The 20707-nt window shown below is 35.2% G+C and overlaps 2 protein-coding genes and 1 pseudogene across 6 annotated transcripts; 2 read left to right on the top strand and 1 right to left on the bottom strand.

The window, feature by feature from the left end:
* Positions 1–4435: 4435 nt before the first annotated feature.
* On the top strand, positions 4436–4990 carry LOC133694300 (auxin-responsive protein SAUR62-like; annotated as a pseudogene).
* Positions 4991–5026: 36 nt separating this feature from the next.
* LOC133695318 (carboxypeptidase SOL1-like) lies at positions 5027–12775 on the top strand. Of its 2 annotated transcripts, none has more exons than XM_062117248.1 (16): positions 5027–5265; positions 5392–5470; positions 5601–5696; positions 5896–5926; positions 6023–6079; positions 6179–6274; positions 6789–6911; positions 7630–7734; positions 8303–8349; positions 8945–9070; positions 9220–9322; positions 9463–9525; positions 9959–10042; positions 10570–10633; positions 11573–11869; positions 12552–12775. In XM_062117248.1, exons 1-15 carry the CDS (start codon positions 5169–5171, stop codon positions 11866–11868), a joined length of 1467 nt encoding a protein of 488 aa, XP_061973232.1. In that variant the 5' UTR covers positions 5027–5168; the 3' UTR covers position 11869; positions 12552–12775. The 2 variants fall into 2 exon arrangements, with proteins under 2 accessions (XP_061973232.1, XP_061973231.1); XM_062117247.1 differs by lacking the exon at positions 12552–12775 and adding an exon at positions 12408–12545 and having other exon boundaries at positions 5028–5265.
* Positions 12776–14509: 1734 nt separating this feature from the next.
* On the bottom strand, positions 14510–20267 carry LOC133693768 (S-adenosylmethionine carrier 1, chloroplastic/mitochondrial-like). Of its 4 annotated transcripts, none has more exons than XM_062115073.1 (12): positions 19938–20262; positions 19508–19642; positions 18778–18860; positions 18086–18162; positions 17729–17819; positions 17290–17343; positions 17118–17213; positions 16784–16873; positions 16518–16569; positions 16042–16103; positions 15803–15883; positions 14510–14893 (listed from the first exon to the last, which is right to left on the bottom strand). In XM_062115073.1, the coding sequence occupies exons 2-12, from the start codon at positions 19584–19586 to the stop codon at positions 14783–14785; spliced, it is 876 nt and encodes a 291-aa protein (XP_061971057.1). In that variant the 5' UTR covers positions 19587–19642; positions 19938–20262; the 3' UTR covers positions 14510–14782. The 4 variants fall into 4 exon arrangements, with proteins under 4 accessions (XP_061971057.1, XP_061971055.1, XP_061971056.1 ...); XM_062115071.1 differs by having other exon boundaries at positions 19508–19618; positions 19938–20261; XM_062115072.1 differs by lacking the exon at positions 14510–14893 and adding an exon at positions 15058–15400 and having other exon boundaries at positions 19508–19618; positions 19938–20267.
* Between the last annotated feature and the right edge of the window lie 440 nt (positions 20268–20707).

The raw sequence follows: 20707 nt of genomic DNA, 5'->3' as shown, positions 1-20707 counted from the left end.
ACATAAAAAATTATTTAAAAAACAACCACAATCACAATTTATAAACAAACGAGCAAGAACACTTGATTGCAGAGTACAGATATAGATATATTGGGGCTTCTTTCGTTTTGGAATATACTTTCTCGTACAGCGGGAGAGGTCAAAAAATGACCACTATCACAAGGAGGAATGTGTTTAATTTGAGAAAATGACTGCAGAAAGGAAGAATATAGAACGACAAAAAACAATGGCATAAAGTTTACATGAGGAGGTGAAAGTCGGTTACGCACTCACGATAAACATAGAAAAGAAACATGGTGGGGCCCGTCGGCACCAATCATCGTAGTTTTTTATTCATTCACCAAGGCCATCAAGCATGATAGGTTACCCTGCTCCCAATTGGAGAAAAACTCTCCAGGGCCTTCAATCCTTTACTTGGTGACCTGGTGTTCGTTTCCTGACCGTACACGTGCACTACCCTCTGTCATGGTGGGTCCATGGACAAGGATCTTGTCTTGGGCCAATCATCTACCATCTTGAAAAGATTGGACGGCGGTTCTATGCTATCCTCTGACTTTGCCTTCCATTAACGTCAAGCTCACCCCGAGTATTATTAAAAAACTAGTCATAAATCACTAGTTAATTACTGATTAGGGCTGCCTGATGGGGTGAGTTTAAGGGATTTATTTGCAGTTGGGCTAGGTAGATAGGATTGGGCTTGCGTAGTAATGGGCTTATATGCCCCCCTACCTTGTATTTGCTGTCCGCCCTAATCCAGATTTGGATCAAGGAGAGGACCAACTACCATTTGAAATTTCAACTTGATAATTGTTAATTATTTTTTATATTTAAAAATTATTTTTTAAAATTTTTATTTTGTTATAATTTTAGATTATTTTGATGTGTACATCTCAAAAATTAATTTTAAAAAATAAAAAATATTATTTTAATATATTTAAAAAAAAAAACACTTTAAAAAAACAACGCTACCAGAAAAAATAGACGGGAAGAGCTGATAGCCCAACTGAACCCTTGTCCATGCAGCCCAACTGACCCTTCATAAGCCCGACCAGACCCTCCTCCATGTAGACCAATCAAACCCTCAAATCTAAAAGGCCCATCCGAAGGTGAGAAAGAGAGGAGAGGGAAGAAAAGGCCAGCCCAACCGAAGCTATAAGGACAGCCCAACAGAACCTTGGGCCTAATCGAGGCCAGGTGGAGAGAAGAAGAAGAAAAAAAGAAAGGGAGAAGGGGAGCCCTTGGCCCATTCGAACCCTTGGCCTAGCCGAGGCTAAGTAGAGAGAAGAAGAAGAAAAGAAGAAAGGGAGAAGGAGAACCACCGGCCCAACCAAGGCCTAGTAGGGAAAAGAGGAAGGAAAGGAGAAAAAGGAGGAGAAAATAGGCAGCCCAAATACTCACTTCATTCAAAAACCACCGCCTGAATTCCTGTATGCTCATTTGAAAAACGCATACGGCATACCCTATTGTATATCGCAGGCGCCGCCCTAGTCTCTGGTGAACTCCAACTTTCTCTGTTGTGAGCACCACCCTTTCTGTCATATACACCGTCTTATTCCTCGACGTGAGTGCCATCATTCCATACTGACTATCAATCTCAATGGCTATTTCCATTGTATAGTCCTATACTGACAAGGTGGAACCTAGCATCTTGAAAAATACTTTTAATTGAGGTTGGTTTGAAAAAATATATATTTAGTTAAAACTGTGGTTAAAATTGAGGTTGAACTAAAAGTAATTTAATGTGTTTGGTTAAAAAAATACTTTTCAAATTGAGGTTATAAAATAATTAAAAAATATTTTTAATTTAAATATTGTAGATTTAACTACTATTATTACATCATGAAATAAATAATATTGATATCAAATATTTTTTATTATTTCATTAAATTATATGCAATGTCATCACATACGAAATATATCCAACAATAACTATATTTTTCATGGTTTCTTAAGCACGCAACAACAAAAACTGCATTTTTTGTTACGTCATCAAGCGATCTTCTTTTATTTTTTTGAATAAAACACAATTAAAATAAAAATATAACCTGAATTTTTTTTAACTGGGTCGGACCCGGTAAGAACATAATTGGAATTGCGATCAAATTCCACAAATGCTACGTCATCATGCGATATCCTTCTAATTTATATAGTGTTATTAAATAATATTAAATACTAGTTTTTCAAGTAAAACTTAATTTTTTTAAAAATATTTTACAATTTCATTACGTACAAAATTCATTCGATAAAAACTACAGTTTTCATGATTTTTTGAGCATGCAATAAAATTAGTTAAAATATTATCAGAAATAAAATTGAGATTACAGTACGAGTAAATTTAATTCACCTTAAACTAATTTTTTAAAAAAACAAAAAAAATATTATTCATGTTCACGTGAATAGTGCGAGTAAAATCACTTAACTGCACTAGTTTTTCAAAAAAAAAAAACTAAACTTTTCCTGATTTTTCGAAATAATAATAAAAAGAAAAAACTAAACTTTTCATGGTTTGTCAAAATAATAATTAAAAAAAAACTAAACTTTTCCTGGTTTTTCAAAATAATAATAAAAAAAAAACTAAACTTTTCCTGGTTTTTCAAAATAATAATTAAAAAAAAACTAAACTTTTCCTGATTTTTTTTTTTAAAAACTGATTTAAGTTTAAGTGTACAGTGCAAGTGAATTAATTCATTCGCACTATACAGTGGAGCAATGCTCCACTGTTACAGCTTCTTGCCTAAGGAGAAATAGTCGAATGCTACTTTTCCAAAACCTCCAGTTTCATTTTAATTTGTAGTGGATCCTAAAAGTGAAAAACATTTTTTTTCTATTTAGCAAACAATATTGTGTGTGGCTGCCGGCAGGGGCGGAACTAGGTGAAATTTACAGGGGAGGCCAAAATTAATATAATAATATATATTATTAAAAAGCTTATTTATTTAAATTAAAAATATTAAATAATAGAAAATTTTAAAATATTTTGCAGGGGCTCGGGCCCGGGCCCCTGCTTGTCATCCCCTGGTTCCGTTTCTAGTTGTCGATGAATCTTACCAGCAGCCACACTCCCAAACGGCCACAAAATGTAAGCTCCTATTCAACTCTTGAAACAGATAAATATTGTATTTTTGATAATAATTAAAACAAGTTAGACTGTCCTACTCCTACGTCCAATGCTCTATATGGAAACTTCTTTCCCAGCACTCTTGACTGTGCTGTTACTCATTGCATTAAAAAAGCAGATCCTTGATAAAATCAAGGCAACCTTCTTCAAAAAATACCACGTCAATAGTCTACTAGACACATTATTCGACAAATTCCCGAGTCAAAACGAAACCAAAAGATGGATTATATGACAAGTGATTCCCTGTAAAAAAGTAACAAACAACAACAAAAATTACAATCCTTGTTATCCTGTATAAATAAAAACAACTACTTGAGTTTGTATTCCACTCAGCAAAACTCATAGCTCCACCCTCTTGTACATTCCTCAACTCAAGTCTTCCGAGTTCTGTCTCCAAGTATTCCGACATGAATAGTTCCAGCATCCTCACCAAGTTGGGAAAGAAGTTGCAGGAGCTAGCTTCTATCAGCAGGAAGAGCAACTCACTGCCAAGAACAACATGGAATGATGAAAGAACATCTGTGCTTGCTGATAAGGGTCATTTTGTTGTCTACACAATTGATCAAAATCGTTTCTTAATTCCATTAGTATATCTTAACAGTGGGATTCTTAGAGCGCTATTTGAATTATCTTAAGATGAGTTTGGGCTGCCAAGTGATGGACCAATCACATTACCATGCGAAGCATTTTTCATGGAGTACACACTCATGTTAATCCGACGAGGAGCAGATAAAAATCTGGAGAAACCCTTGCTGATCATGTCAATTTCCACATGCTGTGCCTTATCATATTCTCTCCAGAATGAAGAACCAACAACCCCGCAACTCCATGTCAGTGCTGATCAATGTGTATATTGAACTCTGTAAATACTCATGTGGAAGTCCTTCAGTGGCATATATGGGATCATTAATGTATACCTTCACATACAGCCTGGTTCTTGGCGGCTATTTATTTCATATCATACATGATACCCCATCTGTGCTCCACTTTCGTGTGCTGATTGCCAAACAAAAGCAAACATGGGTACCTATACCCCATCTGTGCTCCACTTTCGTGTGCTGATTGCCAAACAAAAGCAAACATGGGTACCTTGCTGAAAGTCCCTCTCAACCACCCATCGCATGGCTTTGTTTCCCATGTATTCTGGCATTAGAAGGCTGCGTTATAAATGGTCTGCCTCTGGCTCTGTGAATGAATAAACAATCCACTTCCACTATCTCCTTCATAGCAGGGAAATAGCACCTAGCATTTGTAAGACCTAGAATGCTCATTTTATCTCGTCTTAAAAACTTTCCCGTTTCATATCAGATTAACAAAATGATCAATGCAAAGAGGTTTATCAAACTTGTGAGGAAATGGAAGAAGCTGGCTGCTCTTAGCCGAAAAAGAATCACACTGCCAACAACTGGGAAGGTTTGTTGATGAAGATTGTTGTAGCACATCATCCACCGTTGAGAAGGGACACCTTGTTGTTTACAGTAATGATCGGAAACGGTTTGTGCTTCCATTGGAATATTTTAGCAACAAAATTGCTAGAGAACTATTCAAGCTAGGAGAAGATGAATTTGGATTGCCAGGCAACAGGCCTCTGACGTTGCCTTGTGATTCAGTCTCCGTGAAATATATAGTTAACATGATCCAGAGACATGTAACCAAGGACATAGAGAAAGCAATGCTCATGTCCATGGCCAGCAGAAAAAAAAAACGCTTTTCAAAATTTTTAATTTTTTTTTACTTTATTTTCTCTTAATGTTTTTGAATTATTTTAAAATTTTTATGTTTCAGAAAAATATTAAGTCTCATTTCACCCAAGCCCAGATCCACCTAGAGTCGTCCGTCTCAGAGCCCCCCCCTCCCCTCAGAGTCACGTGACGTGCGCCCCCCACGACTATCCCACCTTCCCTTCCTTCCATATTCAGCGTTCAAAACTAAAATAAATAAATAAATATAAATACCAACCCTCTGGCCTCTACTACAGGTAGAAGAAACTAAAATTCAGCAGACTGCAAACATCAGATGGTTGGGCCATCCTGGCGCTTTGTTTGCAGAAATGAAAATCTTCTTCTTCTTCTTCTCTCTCCTCGTTTACTCTCTCTCTTTCTCCTCTTCCATCGCTCGCGGCCCTCTCCATTCTTCTCTTCCTTCAGGCCAGTTCCCTCTCTCTAAAATATCGGTTCTGCGATTTATGATTGTTGTTTTCGATTTCGATTACGATTTAGGTTTTAGCGATGATCCGCAAAATAACTGTATTGTTTTATTTATTTATTTTGCAGGTATTAGAAATCGTAGTAGAATTAGTTATTCGGATTCTGTAAGGAGGCAGTTATTCCAGGATAAACCGTCTAAGTTAAGGTACTTTACCATCTCAGTTTCTTTTTTTAATTGATTTTTAAAGCTTATTTTTATTTTATTTTTTATGCTTTTTGAATAGGCGTAGTTTTTTTTAAAAAAATTTGAATGTGGCAAAAATTTGTGGGAACAGTGATGAAAGAGCTAAAGGATACATGACTAACTCTGATCTTGAAAAGGCTGTCAAAGAATTCGGTCGAAGATGCAGTAATATTTCTAGGATTTACAGGTTATTCTCATGATTCTTTGCTGGAAATTAATTGCGGTGACACTGTTTCTATTGAGTTTTGATATACAAATGATTCGCGAAATGATTTATATATTTGGAGGTTTTGTCGAATATAGTTTTTTTTTGTTGGTTTCAAGGTGATTTTGCTGACGTGTTGTTTGTTTCTCTCGTTGAGGGATTCTTGGAATGGATAAATCAGTATTGGAAAGAGTGTCCTTGGAGTTCCGCTGGTAATTGTTTCACTCTATTTAGTTCCCTCTTTTCTATTTTTTTTACCTGCACTACATATTTCTTACAAAGGTGGTTTCTGTTTTTTTTGGCTGTAGTGGGTTATTGAGATTTCTGACAAGCCTGGGGAGGAAGAGCCTGAACCTGCATTCAAGGTGAATGATCTTTTACAGCCATATGCATTTATGCAATGTGTAATATTTGCTGCGAGCAACTAGGTGACTGATTTTTTTTTTTTCCTTCTGATTTCTCAGTTCATTGGAAATGTCCATGGGGATGAACCTGTAGGTCGTGAGCTTCTGTTACGTCTTGCTAATTGGATTTGCGATAACTATATTAAGGATTCCTTGGTATTTCTCTTCTCCTTTCATTACATGTCTGATCTAAAGTTTTTGAACTTTATTTTGCAGTTTACTTGCATGTGCTTTTTCCCCACACATCAATTAGCTGCACATTTATTCTTTGGTTTCTATCTATGTCTTCACTATCTCCTTTACACTTATGAATCTTTGACAGACTCTATGTGTCTTCTTCCAGGAGTAATCCATTTTTCTTTTCTAATTTAAGCCAAATTTACTGCCATCAAGAAAGGCTAAGAATTACAGTATTGATCATTTGTGACCATTACTGGTCACATTATATGAACATTTGCTAACAAAAATTTTTCTTTATTTGTTTCATATCCTTGTTTCAGAAGCTCTCATAGGTAACATTATGCCTGCATTCACATCTTCTAGTCAAATTAGCCTGATGAATATAGATATTTCCTGTGCTTTGTGCACCAGTTAATAACTTGTACTACTGCAACAAAGCATGCTTCACAGCAATATCTGGTTCATTTTCAAGTCTTCTGTTATCTTACAGGCCAGATTGATTGTAGAAAATATTCACCTTCATATTCTTCCATCCATGAATCCTGATGGTTATTTATTAAGGAGCCGTGGTAATGCTAACAATATTGATCTAAATCGAGATTTTCCAGACCAGGTACTTCATTGTTGTCACTGATTTTGTTATTTTCTTGGGGCAAATCCTGATATAACCTGAAATCAATTTATTATACTCTGCTATGATGAGGATGAATACTACAATGTGTAACATGTTACAGTTCTGTTCTGCATGGTTTTATCTTATGACACAAGTTGCAAGCCTAACTGAAAAAAAACCTTTAGAATCTCTGAATCGTTTTACCATGTCAAAAGAATTCTAATTGGAGTAATTTCTGCAATATATTTTTGATGCAAGTACTATGATTGGGTTCCTTTTCTTTTAAGAGATGGACCAGGAGGGGAAAGAAAGAAAATAATTAACAGTTTGAGATTAATAGCGTTGCTAAAATATTAATATGTGGGATTAATTATATAATTGTGGTTTTGATAGTATTTTGTCCAACAAGTGGTCCAATCATTGGTTCTGGACCTTTCAGGTTGAGATTGAAATTCAAATAATACTCATATGTAATACATATGTTGGAACTTGAACATTTTTTCTGTGACTGAAGTGATCTTATCTACCAGGACCTAGTCCTTGTGTCCAAATTGTTTGATCCACAATCAAGTAAAATTATAACATTGCCATAATTGTGAAATGAAATGTTCCTGCATGTTGCTATATTTTATATACTAGTTGAATTTTGTTTTACATTTCTTTTCTAGACTCGGTTGTGAGTGAATTATGATAAAGAATTAACCAAATGAAATACCAGTTCTTTCCACTCAATAATGACATAAATGCACGCCAACCAGAAACAAGAGCAGTTATGAATTGGCTGAGAGAGATACAATTTGCAGCGTCTGCTAGTTTGCACGGGGTAATGCTTCGTCTCCTTTTTTTCCACTATGTTACGAATTTGGTGAAAGCATATACATACCATGTTTTTTTTCTATTAAAAAATAATTTAATTTTGTCGTTTCTTTAAGCTAAGAGTGATGGGCACTTAGTTTGACATGTTACTGTGTACATTGTATGTCGTGATTGAATTAAAATACAGTTTTTAATTCACATAAAGAGGGGTGAAGTAATCATATGGGTATGTAAACATCTGCTGGTTCTTATATCAATGTGTGCCCAAAATAGCTATCAAATTCTTGAACATTGCGAGTGGCATTCTTCTTGATCAGAAATGGAAGACTTGATCTTCATTCATTCACATCTGTTCATCCTGAAATTTAAAACTTGTCTTTTCTTCCTTCTTTACATCTTCACATTTTCGACATATGATTGTTGCTGGGTTGACTTGTCAAGCCAATTTCAGCTGATTCTAAAGAAATGAACTTTTTTATGGGCTTTTGTGAGTGCTACTAAGTCGTTGAAAACACAGGGATGTGGATTTGTCTTGCTTAATCATACTTCTTAGTCTTGCCTTTTGTTATTCTCAGGGTGCCCTAGTTGCAAATTACCCATGGGATGGTACTGAGGATAAAAGGTAATTATGCCTATTGCATAGATATGTAACTTGAAAGTAGTACCTCTTTCTTCATGTTTTGTTACTGATCCTTTAGTTCCTCCGTACATGCTATCCATTTGGTGATTGTTAGACTATTGCCATGCTGACCATGCTTATTCAAACCCATTCCACTTATTTCTGCATTGTTTCTTACCATATTTTTTTTCAATTAGGCCATTGATCATTAATCTGTTAGATGGTTTATTGATTCACACTTCTTTTTTGTAGGTTAGATTTCCATAAAAAAAACAGACATGTATCTTAGGCATTGATACCATGATGTGGTTTCTAAACAAATCTTTCCTTTCAATAGTTTTCTTATGGCTATATTTCAGGCTTAGTGTATGCATAGTTTAGGTTCTGCTAGTATATAATTCAATAAAAGATGCCACAAGTAATTTCATGAAGCTGATCTCTTGTTTTTCTGTTTTTTTTTGGCTCCCTAAATGCTCTCACTGACACTGAAGACACCATAATTAAGTTGCCTTGCAATATTTTTTTATGCCCTGCCTAGAATTTCTTTTCTGTTCTTTTATGCACTTAGCTTTATCTTGTTATGTGCAACCAATTTCAGGAGAAATTACTATGCATGCCCTGATGATGACACATTCCGGTTCATGGCGAGTATATATAGTCGTTCTCATCATAACATGTCTCTGAGCAAGGAATTCCCTGGAGGAATCACAAATGGAGCGTTTTGGTATGGCAAGTTCAAAACTGTTTCTTATGCACAAGAACTACACTGGCATAAATCATTCTTCAAGAGTATATATTTGCACTTGTATAAGTTTTGCTTTTCTTTTCCTTTATTTGTTGCGCAGCGACTATATTAACCAAAACTTGCTGCAGGTACCCAATATATGGTGGAATGCAAGATTGGAATTATATACATGCTGGATGTTTTGAATTGACCTTGGAGATTAGTGAAAACAAATGGCCTAATGCCAATGAGGTCAGTTTTTTTTTTCAAGCTGGATCTGTGTTTAATTGTCAGTACATCACCCCTGTGACCCTGTCCTCCCACTTTCCTTTATTCCCTTCCATCTTACAGTTATCCAATTGCTTAATCTGTCTTGCCATGTACCTGGGCAGCTTCCTACTCTTTGGGAGTACAACAAAATGAGTTTACTGAACCTTGCAGCCAGCCTTGTGAAGGTAGGCTGCAGTGTGGCAATTAATGTTTTTTTCTCATATATTAGTTTTTTCCCTGCTTTTTGTAACATCTATAGTAGGAACCCTCATAAATGATTTTCATGGCAAATACACATGCTGTCATGCAAATGAGGATTTTTAAAATTTCTTTTATTGAAATATATACCACCACTTTCATACCTCATAAAACATTAGTTTGGATGAGTTGAAAGTGAATTTGATTTTTGAAATTCAGATATCTAAGCAACAATACTATCCATGTGGATTGCATATTCATGTTATTAAAACTAAATATCATTATTGTTTGTTTGATTAAATCATTTTAGATAATTTATAGGCTCAAGGAGATCACAGTTTATTTCTGAAGTCATGCCAATTACATATATCTGATTTACAAAGTGTCAAATCATTATCTGAACGACTTTTATGCTTAAAGACAGGAATACATGGAAGGATCTTTTCGTCAGATAGTGGAATGCCACTCCCTGGCTCTGTTATGATCAAGGGAATAAATTACACAGTAATTTCACAACCATTTATATATCTTGTTTTAGATTGTTCTCTATTGTTACTAGGGATTTGTAGTTTGTTCTGCTGTCCTCCAGCACATTGAGATTTTCTTTCGGAAATTGGTTGTGGATGTTGTAATATCTATCACTGAAACCAAATTATTGTCTTGTTTTTGCCATGCATCAAGAAATCTTTCAAGTCTATGTAGTGTCTCTATTCAAAACCATAGCATCATGCGGTATGTTTCTTCTCTACTAGTGGGAAAATTATTTGTTTTTTTGTTTTCCCTTTTCTCTTGAGAACTGTTTCAATACTATGTAAAATGCATCTTGACATACTTTCATTTTGAACTTTTGGGTTGGTTATTACATAATAACATTGATTGGGATATCAAGTTCAAGCTTCTGTATGTAGCTAACCAAACCAGTGGGCCAGTCCTTTAAGGAAATGTTCTGTCATTGCTTCGAAACCTGGTGCTTTGTCTTGATATTTCTCTGGTAACATATTCCTTAGCAACTCCTTAACTTCAATTCACAGGTTAAAGCTGGCAGAGGTTTTGCTGATTACCATCGGCTCCTTGCTCCAGGGGAGAGATATGAAGGTATGTCGTATATTGATGTGTACCAAAACATCAGGATTAAACTTCAGCAATTTGGCAAAACATGGAGTCTTCTTAAGGTTTAAAGTAACCAAATAGTTCTTCAAAATTGACAAAACAGGAACACTCATTTTGATGAATATTGTAATGTTAGAAAGCCAATCTGTTCCTTAAGTAGCAACACGACAATGCTGAGCCAAAATATCACCCAGAACATTGTTCCATCCAAAAGTAAAACTTTGTGGAAGTTTGAATTGTAAATGAAATTATTAATCTTATGAAATGTTAAATCTTATTCTGATTTAATAGCCTTCATTGCATATTCCCAACAGTATCATGTAGCCTTTGATTTAGCTATTAGTTATATCATTGAATTACGTAGGGTAAAATGTACCAGAGCCCCTGTACCAATTATTCAGTCAAAGTGCAAAGAGTCCTTGAATAAATTATTCAGCACAAACAATCCCTCAATAAAATTGGGGCTAACCATTCAGTTTTTTAAAGATAACATGTGCCAAGCCCTCCTAAACTGTTAAGGAAAGCGCAAATAGTCCCAAAACAAAGTATTCAATGCAAATTAGGTCATTCTATTAAGTGGGACGGGGTGTCATGTGCTACACACATGATTTTACTTGAATCCATATTGGATTGAAACCTGAAGTCACTTGACAGAAGGACTAATTTTTACTCTTAATTTTGTTCAGGGACTATTTGTTTCAAATATTTGTTTAGAAACTATTTGCGCTTTGATCAATAGTGTAGGGACCTCTAGTTCATTTTGCCCTATCATACTCCTACATTTTTTGGTTCAAAATCCGGTATGATCTTGCAATACTATATATTGATCTTGCAATACTATATATTTGATTTACTGGATTGTTTAAGATTGCTGTCCCATCCCCGCTTGGAATTCTAATATCAACGGGGCAACTGTTTCTGTAGTTATGGCCACAATGCCTGGGTACAGACCAAAAACCACACGTATCTCACTGGAAGAAGCAGCCATGACTCTGGACTTTATTCTTGATCCAGAGGTCACAACCAAGGGGAGCCTACGAAGTATTAATGATTGTAGGTGTGAAAGCAAGTGCGGGCTTGAAGTTTTCTGGAGGGTGCACTCAGAGGTTTATTTTATCTTGATTGTTGTCTCTGTATTCCTTTGCTTTTTATTGAAGAGGAAGCTGAAAGTCAACATTTTAAACCATAGACAGTTGCCTAGAAGGTCAGTTCAGGTATGAGGTATGTATGCACTAGCTTATACGAAACCTTTCACAACAAAAAAAATACATAATTCATTTCTCATTATTTGCAAATCTGCTGTCAAACTCCTAATTATTTGTGCACTAGGCGTAAGGCTTAGACTCTTAAGAAACTAATGCCGAGTAAACAGTGATTTATGTATACTTGGTACATTTATTCGTTCTTATAGAAGTGGAGCTGCAGCTTTCTTTGAAGCAAATAATTTCAACTTCATTAAAGAAAAAAATCAATGGAGTTGCATTCATTCTCTTGTCCAGTTTGGGTTTTATATATTCCCGAAGGTAGACACGCAACTGTTAATGGATTCGTTTTATTTCTCAACAACCTTTTGTTCGGATAATATTTTTTTTTTTGAAAAACAATTTTCTAAATGTTAGTTTCAAGATTCATACTTGGGGGAGTTAAGAAAATGAGAATTTTTCTTAACCAATGCCATGAGCTAGTGAGTGAAAAACCCAATAGTCGTTTGTCTTCCCATCCGCCGGCAGATCCAGTGAAACATACTTTATATATGCAGGAGGGAGCTGTTTAAGATATTGAGAATGCTATGATATGTAAATGGCTTAGCGGAGGAGGCGGCTTGTTGGGGTTTGCTTTGGTTTTAGCTTTGTATTGTTTTTGTTGCCTCCTAATTTCTGCTGTTTTCTTTATCTTTTGCCAGCGATAATTATAGTTAATGATGCAAATTTGCAATGGGGAAGAAGGCTCCGAGGTAGAAATACAAAGTGCAAGTAGACGATTTCATCAAAGTGACCAAACAGAACCCACTAGTATAGGATCCCGCGGTGGTAAGCTTATAACACTAGTTATAATATTCCAATTAATTCAAAAAACTTCACTTAATGAAATTAAAACGAATAATATTAAATATTATATTTTATTAAATTTCTTTAATTAAAATTTTATATATATATATATATATATATATATATATATATATTTCGTGAATATGTTTGATTTTGATCATTAAAAAAGAAAATACGCAATTTAATATTTATTTCACAAAAAATAATAATTAAAAGAGTAAATAATCTAAAGAGAGCAAAAACTAACATTAAAAAGGTGCTAAAGCAACCTGTATTGAAAAGATGCTTGATTTTAGTTAATTAGTTTGTTGTCGTTGATTAAAAAATCCAATTATTCTCTGTTTGCTGGTTACAAGTATAACAGTGCTTATCTTCTTCCTCCTCACACTTTGACCATCCATAAGCTACAGTGTATTTGAAATAGTTGACGCAATCTTGGACATGGTGATGTATATCAAGCAGAGTGTAAATGGCCTGTTCTCAGAACATTTCCCATCTGGCATGGAGTTACCTGGTGAAACTCCCCTGATTTTCGGGAAATAGGTGCAGTACTTGGGCACAATTTCTTGCAGAGAGAAGCGTTTCGACATTGAAATGACTCTGTTCAATTTTTCCCAGCGTTTCTTCATTGTCTCATGTCCAATTTCAAATATCTCCCTTCCTCCCCCTTCAAGGACTACTTTTAGAAGCTTTAAGGTTCTCAACTGACTATCCCTAGAAACTCCCATGGTATTTAAGGTCAGGTATGTTGACATTCTCTGGTAGATGACCTCGTCCTTAACGATTGCCCACCTGTAGAAAACAAATAACATGCATGCAGTGCTAATGCTAGGAACCAGCAATGCTACAGCAACACAATATTTCACCGAGGAAAAAAAAATATTGACACTAGTTCGTTGATTATATCTTGACGACTTCTAGGAGAAACTGAATTTCTTGGCCAGCAACTTTCTTTAAAATTCTTGAGGGGATTTCGGTCTCAAAGATACCATTAACGATTATATATTCAAGAACCTCCCCTTTCCAACATATATCCCAATATCAAAGAAAAATGGCAGCTTAATTTCAGTAATATATTTAATACTCATGTCTGTCCAGAGAAGAAAACAAATACAAACTTTGTTTCTGGGCTGAGTTTATGGAGTACTTTACATGGCTGAGAGAGCAAGAGATGGATGCGTTTGTTTAATCACTAAAATTTTAATAACATATTAAAAAATTATTTTAATTAAAAAATTTAAATTATTAAATAAAATTCAAGATATAATTCATATTATTTTTTAACAATTACTTCTTCCTAACATTACTCGGATTCAAATCATTACTCGAATTCGAATCATGGGAGAGCAATGAACTTGTTATAGCCTATAGAAACCCTCTATTCAACTTCTATTTTGATTTATACTTAATTTTTCATGTATTTATTTTTATTATCATCTAATTAAATAAAAATAATTTTAAATCTAATAAAGTCCATAATCATGGATTTAATAGTTTAAAATGTAAAGCTTGGATTGATTCAATATATCAACATCTTTAATACCGATCATTCAAATTACTTTTAAATTTATCAAGTCAACCAGATCAAGTAATTCCCATATGATTTATTTCTAAACTCAAACTAGACAGGAGTGAACTCAAGAAATTCTAATATTAATTCATTGAACCATATTTAATAATAATATAAAATAGTTCTCTATAACTTATATTTTTCTAAAGATTATTTATTTTTTATTCAAGCCATAATATACTATACTAGTATTCCTCTGCAGGGAAAAAGGTTTTGTCAAATAACAACAACAATAATAATAAATTACACACAATCAAAGCGATTTTTTTAAGATAAAAGTAGAAATAATGTGAAGTATGCTGAAGTTGAAATATTATGAGATCCCAAAATCAAAAGGTCCTCCTCCACATTAACGAGAGATTCACGAGAAGGGTTGCTATTGGTCAGGGACAAGCCCATGGAGATGAACAATATACATAACCTTCTCTTTTCTTTTCTTTCTAGTGAACAAAAAATTCAGACGTTGAAGTGTTGTTGAACTGTTTCAACCTAGAGATTGGCAAAGTTAAATCTTGCTCACATCTTAGGCTCTGGGCACCTTTGAGCGAGTATTTGTTTTGTCTTTTCAAGGACACCAAAGAAGATTGCACCTCCAACACCGATCCACAATACTCTCGGTCCAATACCCTGCAGCAAATGGTCCATAATCCATAAAAGGAAGTCTTATGTAATCTGCTGCAATCTGTTCATTAAGATTTTTACTTCTGAAGATGTTTAATATCCTTTTCCGAACATTACTTTTAACTTATCAGAAGACATCTAACGTTTTCACGTTCTTTGGAATTTGTAACTTGAATGGAAGCACAGCTCAGTGGCATGCATGTTATCGGGTGATCAAGCTTACCCAGGTTTGCACCCTAACACCGAAAGGTCTTTATTTCAGAAGGGTAGGTTCCCCCTTTTATAACTAAATGGTCTACACCTTCTCAGAAAAATCATAAAACTTAAATATCTAAGGAGAAAATCAAAATGCAAAGTCATCAAGAACACTCCCAAGAGCATAAAGATATGGGGGCACAAACTATCAGTTATCCACGATCACAAGACTACGGGAGTAACCACATCTGACTTCTCTAAATTGAATAACAGCAGGTGCTGTTGTTTTAGTAAGGAACATAACGCCAGATTTCTTACCTGAAAAGAAAGAATGCACACCGGGAAGAAGGATATAAAGTTTAAATGGGAGTACAAATTGATATTTATATCGACTCAACTAAGTCTTAACTAGTTTGGTCAGCTGCATGGAACCATCTCTTGTATTCAGCTTTGTTTATTTGGGTTAGGTAACTTGAGAAGTACATTGAAAAGTGAGAAGGGCATATCGCTTCCATTGGCTTTTTGTGAAGAAAAAAAAACGAGGATGGTCAGAAATAGGTCCCAGGTTTGAGCAGCTGCATCATGTTATTGAAACCTAAGGATTGGCCTCTGGATTTGTGAATATATCTACCAAAACAATAGAAAAAAAGAAGAAGAAAAGAATGACCGCCTCATTTTGATTATTTAAATTGTGGGAAGAATGATAAGAAATGAACCAACCTTCAAAAGAGCACGGGTTCCTTCTTCTTTTGCTATGGTCCTGGCACAATCAAAAATCCCTTTGTACTGGTTAGCAGATCCCTGAAACATTTCAACAGACAACAAGAATGAAGAAGATTCAATAGTAATTTTCCACTAAAGAGGAAGAAGAAAACTGATAATCAAGCCGTGCAAAAGTTCAAAAGATACGGAAGATTTATGAAATGCATTGAAAGAGAACTTATACAGATTATCCCTACCTGGACCATTAATCTGGTTTTCACTACATCGAGTGGAGTAGTCATGGCTCCAGTTATTGCACCTGCACGTGAACTAGATTAGCTGAGAGATTCTCGTGAAAGGAGAGATTTATATACAAATGCAACTAACATAGGTATTGTAGGACACATAATAGAGGATTAATGAGGATTAGACATGAATTTTTTATCACCCCTTCCATTTAGATGGAATATCAAATAAAATTCTGAAAAGAAATAAGGAACATCAAAGAAGAAAATTATATCCTTAAATGAAAGGAATGAGTAACATAAGACTAGTAGGTCATATCAAGAATCAGTGCTTGAAGATGGCAAAAAATTCCAGCTCAGAATAGCTAGCACATCATTTATAACAAGCCAAAGACAAAAATAGTTTATGTAATGACAACAATAGGGGTGCAAGTACCAAAAACTCCAGAGAGTAAGGTGAACTTAAGCTTCTGAGAATGCTTCATTACCAGCAAAAGCACCAACTATAGCGATCTCCGCATCCTTCGGATCTCTCTTTGCCTAAAGAAAAACACAATAAAATAGTCATTTCTCCACAATTTCTTAATAAATTCACCCGCAGCATGTAGAACAGTCACATGAGATTCATTAGTTTCCTCTTAACATGATGTAAAGAAAATAATAAGATCCACAATAGCCAGGTAACAGAATTGTTAAAAACACATGCAAATAAATTTTAAGGGCCTCTAGCTCCAGTGAGTAAATGAAAGCTTACCGCTAACTTATATCCCATTAGCATTTGCTCATAGATGCAAAACTGAATTGCATCAAATGGCAAGTCTCTCAATAAAAAGGATCCATAACCCTGGAAGTTTAAAATAAACAACAAAGTTCATGAGATATGCTTTCACATGCATAATGGCAAGCAAGGCAGGGGGTAAATCAAGTAGCACTGTGTAGAAATGGTACACCAAATGACATGTAGGTAGCTCTGGAAAAAATGATGCTTGTCAGAACTATTACACTATCAGAACCTAGTCTCATGCAGGTAAGCCCATAATAAACTTGGAAGTGCTAAATCAAATTTTAAAATTTGAAGTGTTGCATACCACATAGAGACCTTTAAAACCCTCCTTAGAGACAATAAGACGGATGGCATCAGGGGCTGAAGCAAATTGCCCAGTTTGCATCCTTTGCTTAACAACCTGACAAATGTCCGGGGAGAAAAGACCTGATACGAACCAAAGATAGGATGGAGAACAAAGAAGTATAATTAATTACCTCTGTTGGCACACGAACAAGAGAAGAAGCAGCACCTCCAATGGCACCTGCAGTCTGAATGAAGCCACTTACCCTATTAAATCACCAAAGAGAGGCTCTATACAGTAGATGGAACCTAAAGACTCTCTCCATTGCAGAAAACGAAAGAAAAAAAGAAGGTGCACAATATGCAACTCAGAGCATGAAAGTGAAGGACCTGACTTTTCTATAGGTTATTTTTCAAACAAGTTTCAACATAGATTAGTTGACGATGCACAGGGCTGAATTTGGACCCTTCTTACTAGTGTGTCAAGCAAATTTAAAAATGCCAAAGTGATAGAAAGGACTTCCAGGGGAAAATATTTAAAGACTGGTAGCACATAAAAACACTGCTGGATTAAATAGCATTCTTCATGAGAATTAGTTTACCAACTTGTAGTGCATGAAGCAGGCATCTTACCAGCTGGGCTAAGGCACAGAGGTTTTCGGGCAAAGATTTTAGCAATTTCTGCTTTATGGGTTCATATACGCCAACAAATATAGCAGAAGCCCTGCAAAACAAAAGAGATAGATCCATAAACTGCATGCCACCAAACACAAAAATAGTTAATAATCAAGATGACACGAAGTGCTAATTAAATTCAAATTATGAAAAAAGGAAACATACAAACAATGTACAGATAAGAGCAGCAATACAGAACATAGATACAAAAGTGCACCATATTTTCACCTATCCAACAATACACCAAATGACTGTCTATCTGCATGCTCAAGTATGTACTGGATAGGTGAATATACTTTGAAACCAAATACTCACGGTAAGACACCAGCAAGATTTCCAGCCAATCCAGAATAAAGACCCTTCAAATTGATTTTCCCTCCACCATGAACAGCCTAACATGAAAACCATGTACAATTGATTATCATCATAACTCAAATAATAAAAAGTTTTATAACTTGTATAACATGTACAAAATTTGGGATTCTTTTTGTTTAAGTCTTTTCTTTTGACTCAATAGAATTCTTTTGCACATCCACTGTCATGTATAGTCGCAATTCACATGCCACAGTTTGAAAAGTCCTCCTCCCTACCAAAGATATGAAACTTGCCTTGAAAGAAGTGTGTCAAAATATTTAGAATCACCAAGAAAACATAACATTTGGACATAGAGCAACCGTGTAGCATAACTTAGAATGATCAAGCAGCCACTGTGTAGCATAACTTCGAATTATGATCAAGCAACTAGATATAGTAAAAAGAGTAATTGCACTCGAGTAACCACAATTTTACCAAGAAAATCCAGCACAATCAAAATATGATGGCATCATGCAACCATGAAATAGGGGTGGTGAAGAAAAAGGAAATTGCATTTCTGTCAGAACTAAGCTCAGTATAGCACAATACATGGAATTTCTTTTCAAACTTGAAGCTAGTCTGTAACATTCTGGTATTGGCATGCAATGCGGAGCAAAAACTAAAGCAAATTGAGATAGAATAAGCCCACTTGCCTGCAATCGAGTTTTAATTGTATCAATAGGGTATAAAACTGCTTCTGCAATAACACCTGCAGCACCTCCAGCTATGATGCCCTCTGTAAAACCCATAACAAAAATTTAGGAAGCCTACTGTAGAAAAGCTAGAGGTTGAGTTTCCATTCTTGCTATTTTATTAACAAAACACAAAATCTCAAGGCTAGCCAACAGAACAGCGAGTCCTCAAATTTGCAAAAATCATGCAGCCAAGATCCTGAATACCATCTATATTGATTCCCAGATATAAGCTGCAACAGTTGGGTATATGGACATGCTTTTGGCATTCAGAAAAATCAAAGAGATTTTCATTTTAGAAACAGCTTTCACTTTAAGGGGAAAATATGGTGGCCAGGCCACTGAATATCTAACCTAATATAGATATCAATATTACACATTGGACTTGTCAGAGACATTAGAAACGTTTCATGGCATGAAGGCGTATATATTTACACACACACACACACAATGAAAATGTGAATTTGCAACTGAAAAGGAGAAAAAGAAGAAGAAGAACGAGATATCAGATCTCATGTTAAAAATAGAGTTAAAACTCCCACCAAAGTATATGTGTGAAGATAATTGCGATAAACTAACCAGCCCTTGTAAATTGATGAAATGTACTGCCACCATTTTTTTCTCCAAAAAAGACTTATTCATAAGATCATGCACATAAGTTTATTGTAGATCCAATTTGATACAAACTTACCATACACCGCATGTAAGAAATAAAATGGTTTGTTCTCAGCTGCACTGACTGATGCGAAAAATCTACACGGAGGCTCCATTAGAGAATTACACCTCTTATACTCCAATGCACCTGTAATTTCATTTCATTACATTGCTGAAAACAACAATAGCATGAGAAGACAATAAGTCTGGTAAAGAAATCAACTTCGGAAAACAAATAGCAATGCAAACACTCATCAAGTCCTCACAGAACCAAGCCATCATCATTGATTCATGTGGATGCCAGACACCCATTATCAAATAGAATACCAATGCTAACACAAGCCAATCCTTCAGCGAAGATTGAGGAAGCCAAGCAAAAGCAATACACGGATATAAAATGGCATAAGGAAATTCACAATTTTACTACCAACAGTTACTAAGAAAAATTAAAGCGAGTACCAACTTACCAAGAGATATTTTTTGAAAAGCTGGTACATCCATTGATAGATAGGTAGACAGGCACAGCGACACAAAAATGAGCAGCAGCAGCAGCAGCTACAATCAATTAATTACTTAAGAAAATCATTAATCTAGTAATAAAATGCAGTTGCCGGAAGAAGAGAGGCACTGGTATAAAAATTCACGGAGATACTATACTACTAATCTTCTTATCCTGTTTTACTATTTGAATTTTCTGGTACTGTGAGCAGTGATGAAACCGAGGACTCTGTTGAGTTTCTATTGCAAGTAGTGATTTACCGGGATACCCCTTGCCGTCCCCGCCTCTCCCAACCTCCTTGGCCCGGTTTGGGAGCGTATCATGTTAAAGTTTTTTTATGTTTTAAAATTATTTTGATAGGTTAAAAGTTAAAAAAATATTATTTTAAAATAAAAAATACTTTAAGAAAATCACAACACACTTTTAAATACTGCTTTGATAACCGGTAGACGCTCTTATGAGATTGGGCCTGGGCATTGGGCTTCTTCTGGGCAATACCGCTAAATACTTCTTTTAGTGGAGGGAGATTTATTTTTTATTTTTTATTTTTTACAATAGAAAGAAAGGAAAAAAAAGAGAGGGAAAACAACACCCCTTGAAATTCAACAGGGGGCCTTGAGCCTGCGTTTCCTGATCAAGCATATATGTTTAGATTGGGCTGTGTCCAGTTTTTAAGTTAGGGATAAAACAAACACCTGATTCACCTTCAATGAATACAAGATCATGTGGCGTTTGAAA

The sequence above is a fragment of the Populus nigra genome, chromosome 5, assembly GCF_951802175.1.
Source record: "Populus nigra chromosome 5, ddPopNigr1.1, whole genome shotgun sequence".
NCBI lineage: Eukaryota > Viridiplantae > Streptophyta > Magnoliopsida > Malpighiales > Salicaceae > Populus > Populus nigra.
Note: the sequence above shows the minus strand (reverse complement) of the source record. Positions and strands in the feature narration are given on the sequence as shown.

Excerpts from the sequence above, each read along its gene's own strand:
- LOC133695318 (XM_062117248.1), top strand. The coding sequence starts at position 5,169 with ATGAAAATCTTCTTCTTCTTCTTCTCTCTCCTCGTTTACTCTCTCTCT. Across the intron at positions 5,266-5,391 it reads CCATTCTTCTCTTCCTTCAG|GTATTAGAAATCGTAGTAGA; the intron begins GCCAGTTCCCTC and ends TTTATTTTGCAG. Across the intron at positions 9,071-9,219 it reads ATCACAAATGGAGCGTTTTG|GTACCCAATATATGGTGGAA; the intron begins GTATGGCAAGTT and ends AACTTGCTGCAG.
- LOC133693768 (XM_062115071.1), bottom strand. The coding sequence starts at position 19,971 with ATGGATGTACCAGCTTTTCAAAAAATATCTCTTG. Across the intron at positions 19,619-19,937 it reads TTTTCAAAAAATATCTCTTG|GTGCATTGGAGTATAAGAGG; the intron begins GTAAGTTGGTAC and ends ATGAAATTACAG. Across the intron at positions 16,104-16,517 it reads TATAGTTGGTGCTTTTGCTG|GTGCAATAACTGGAGCCATG; the intron begins GTAATGAAGCAT and ends GTTCACGTGCAG.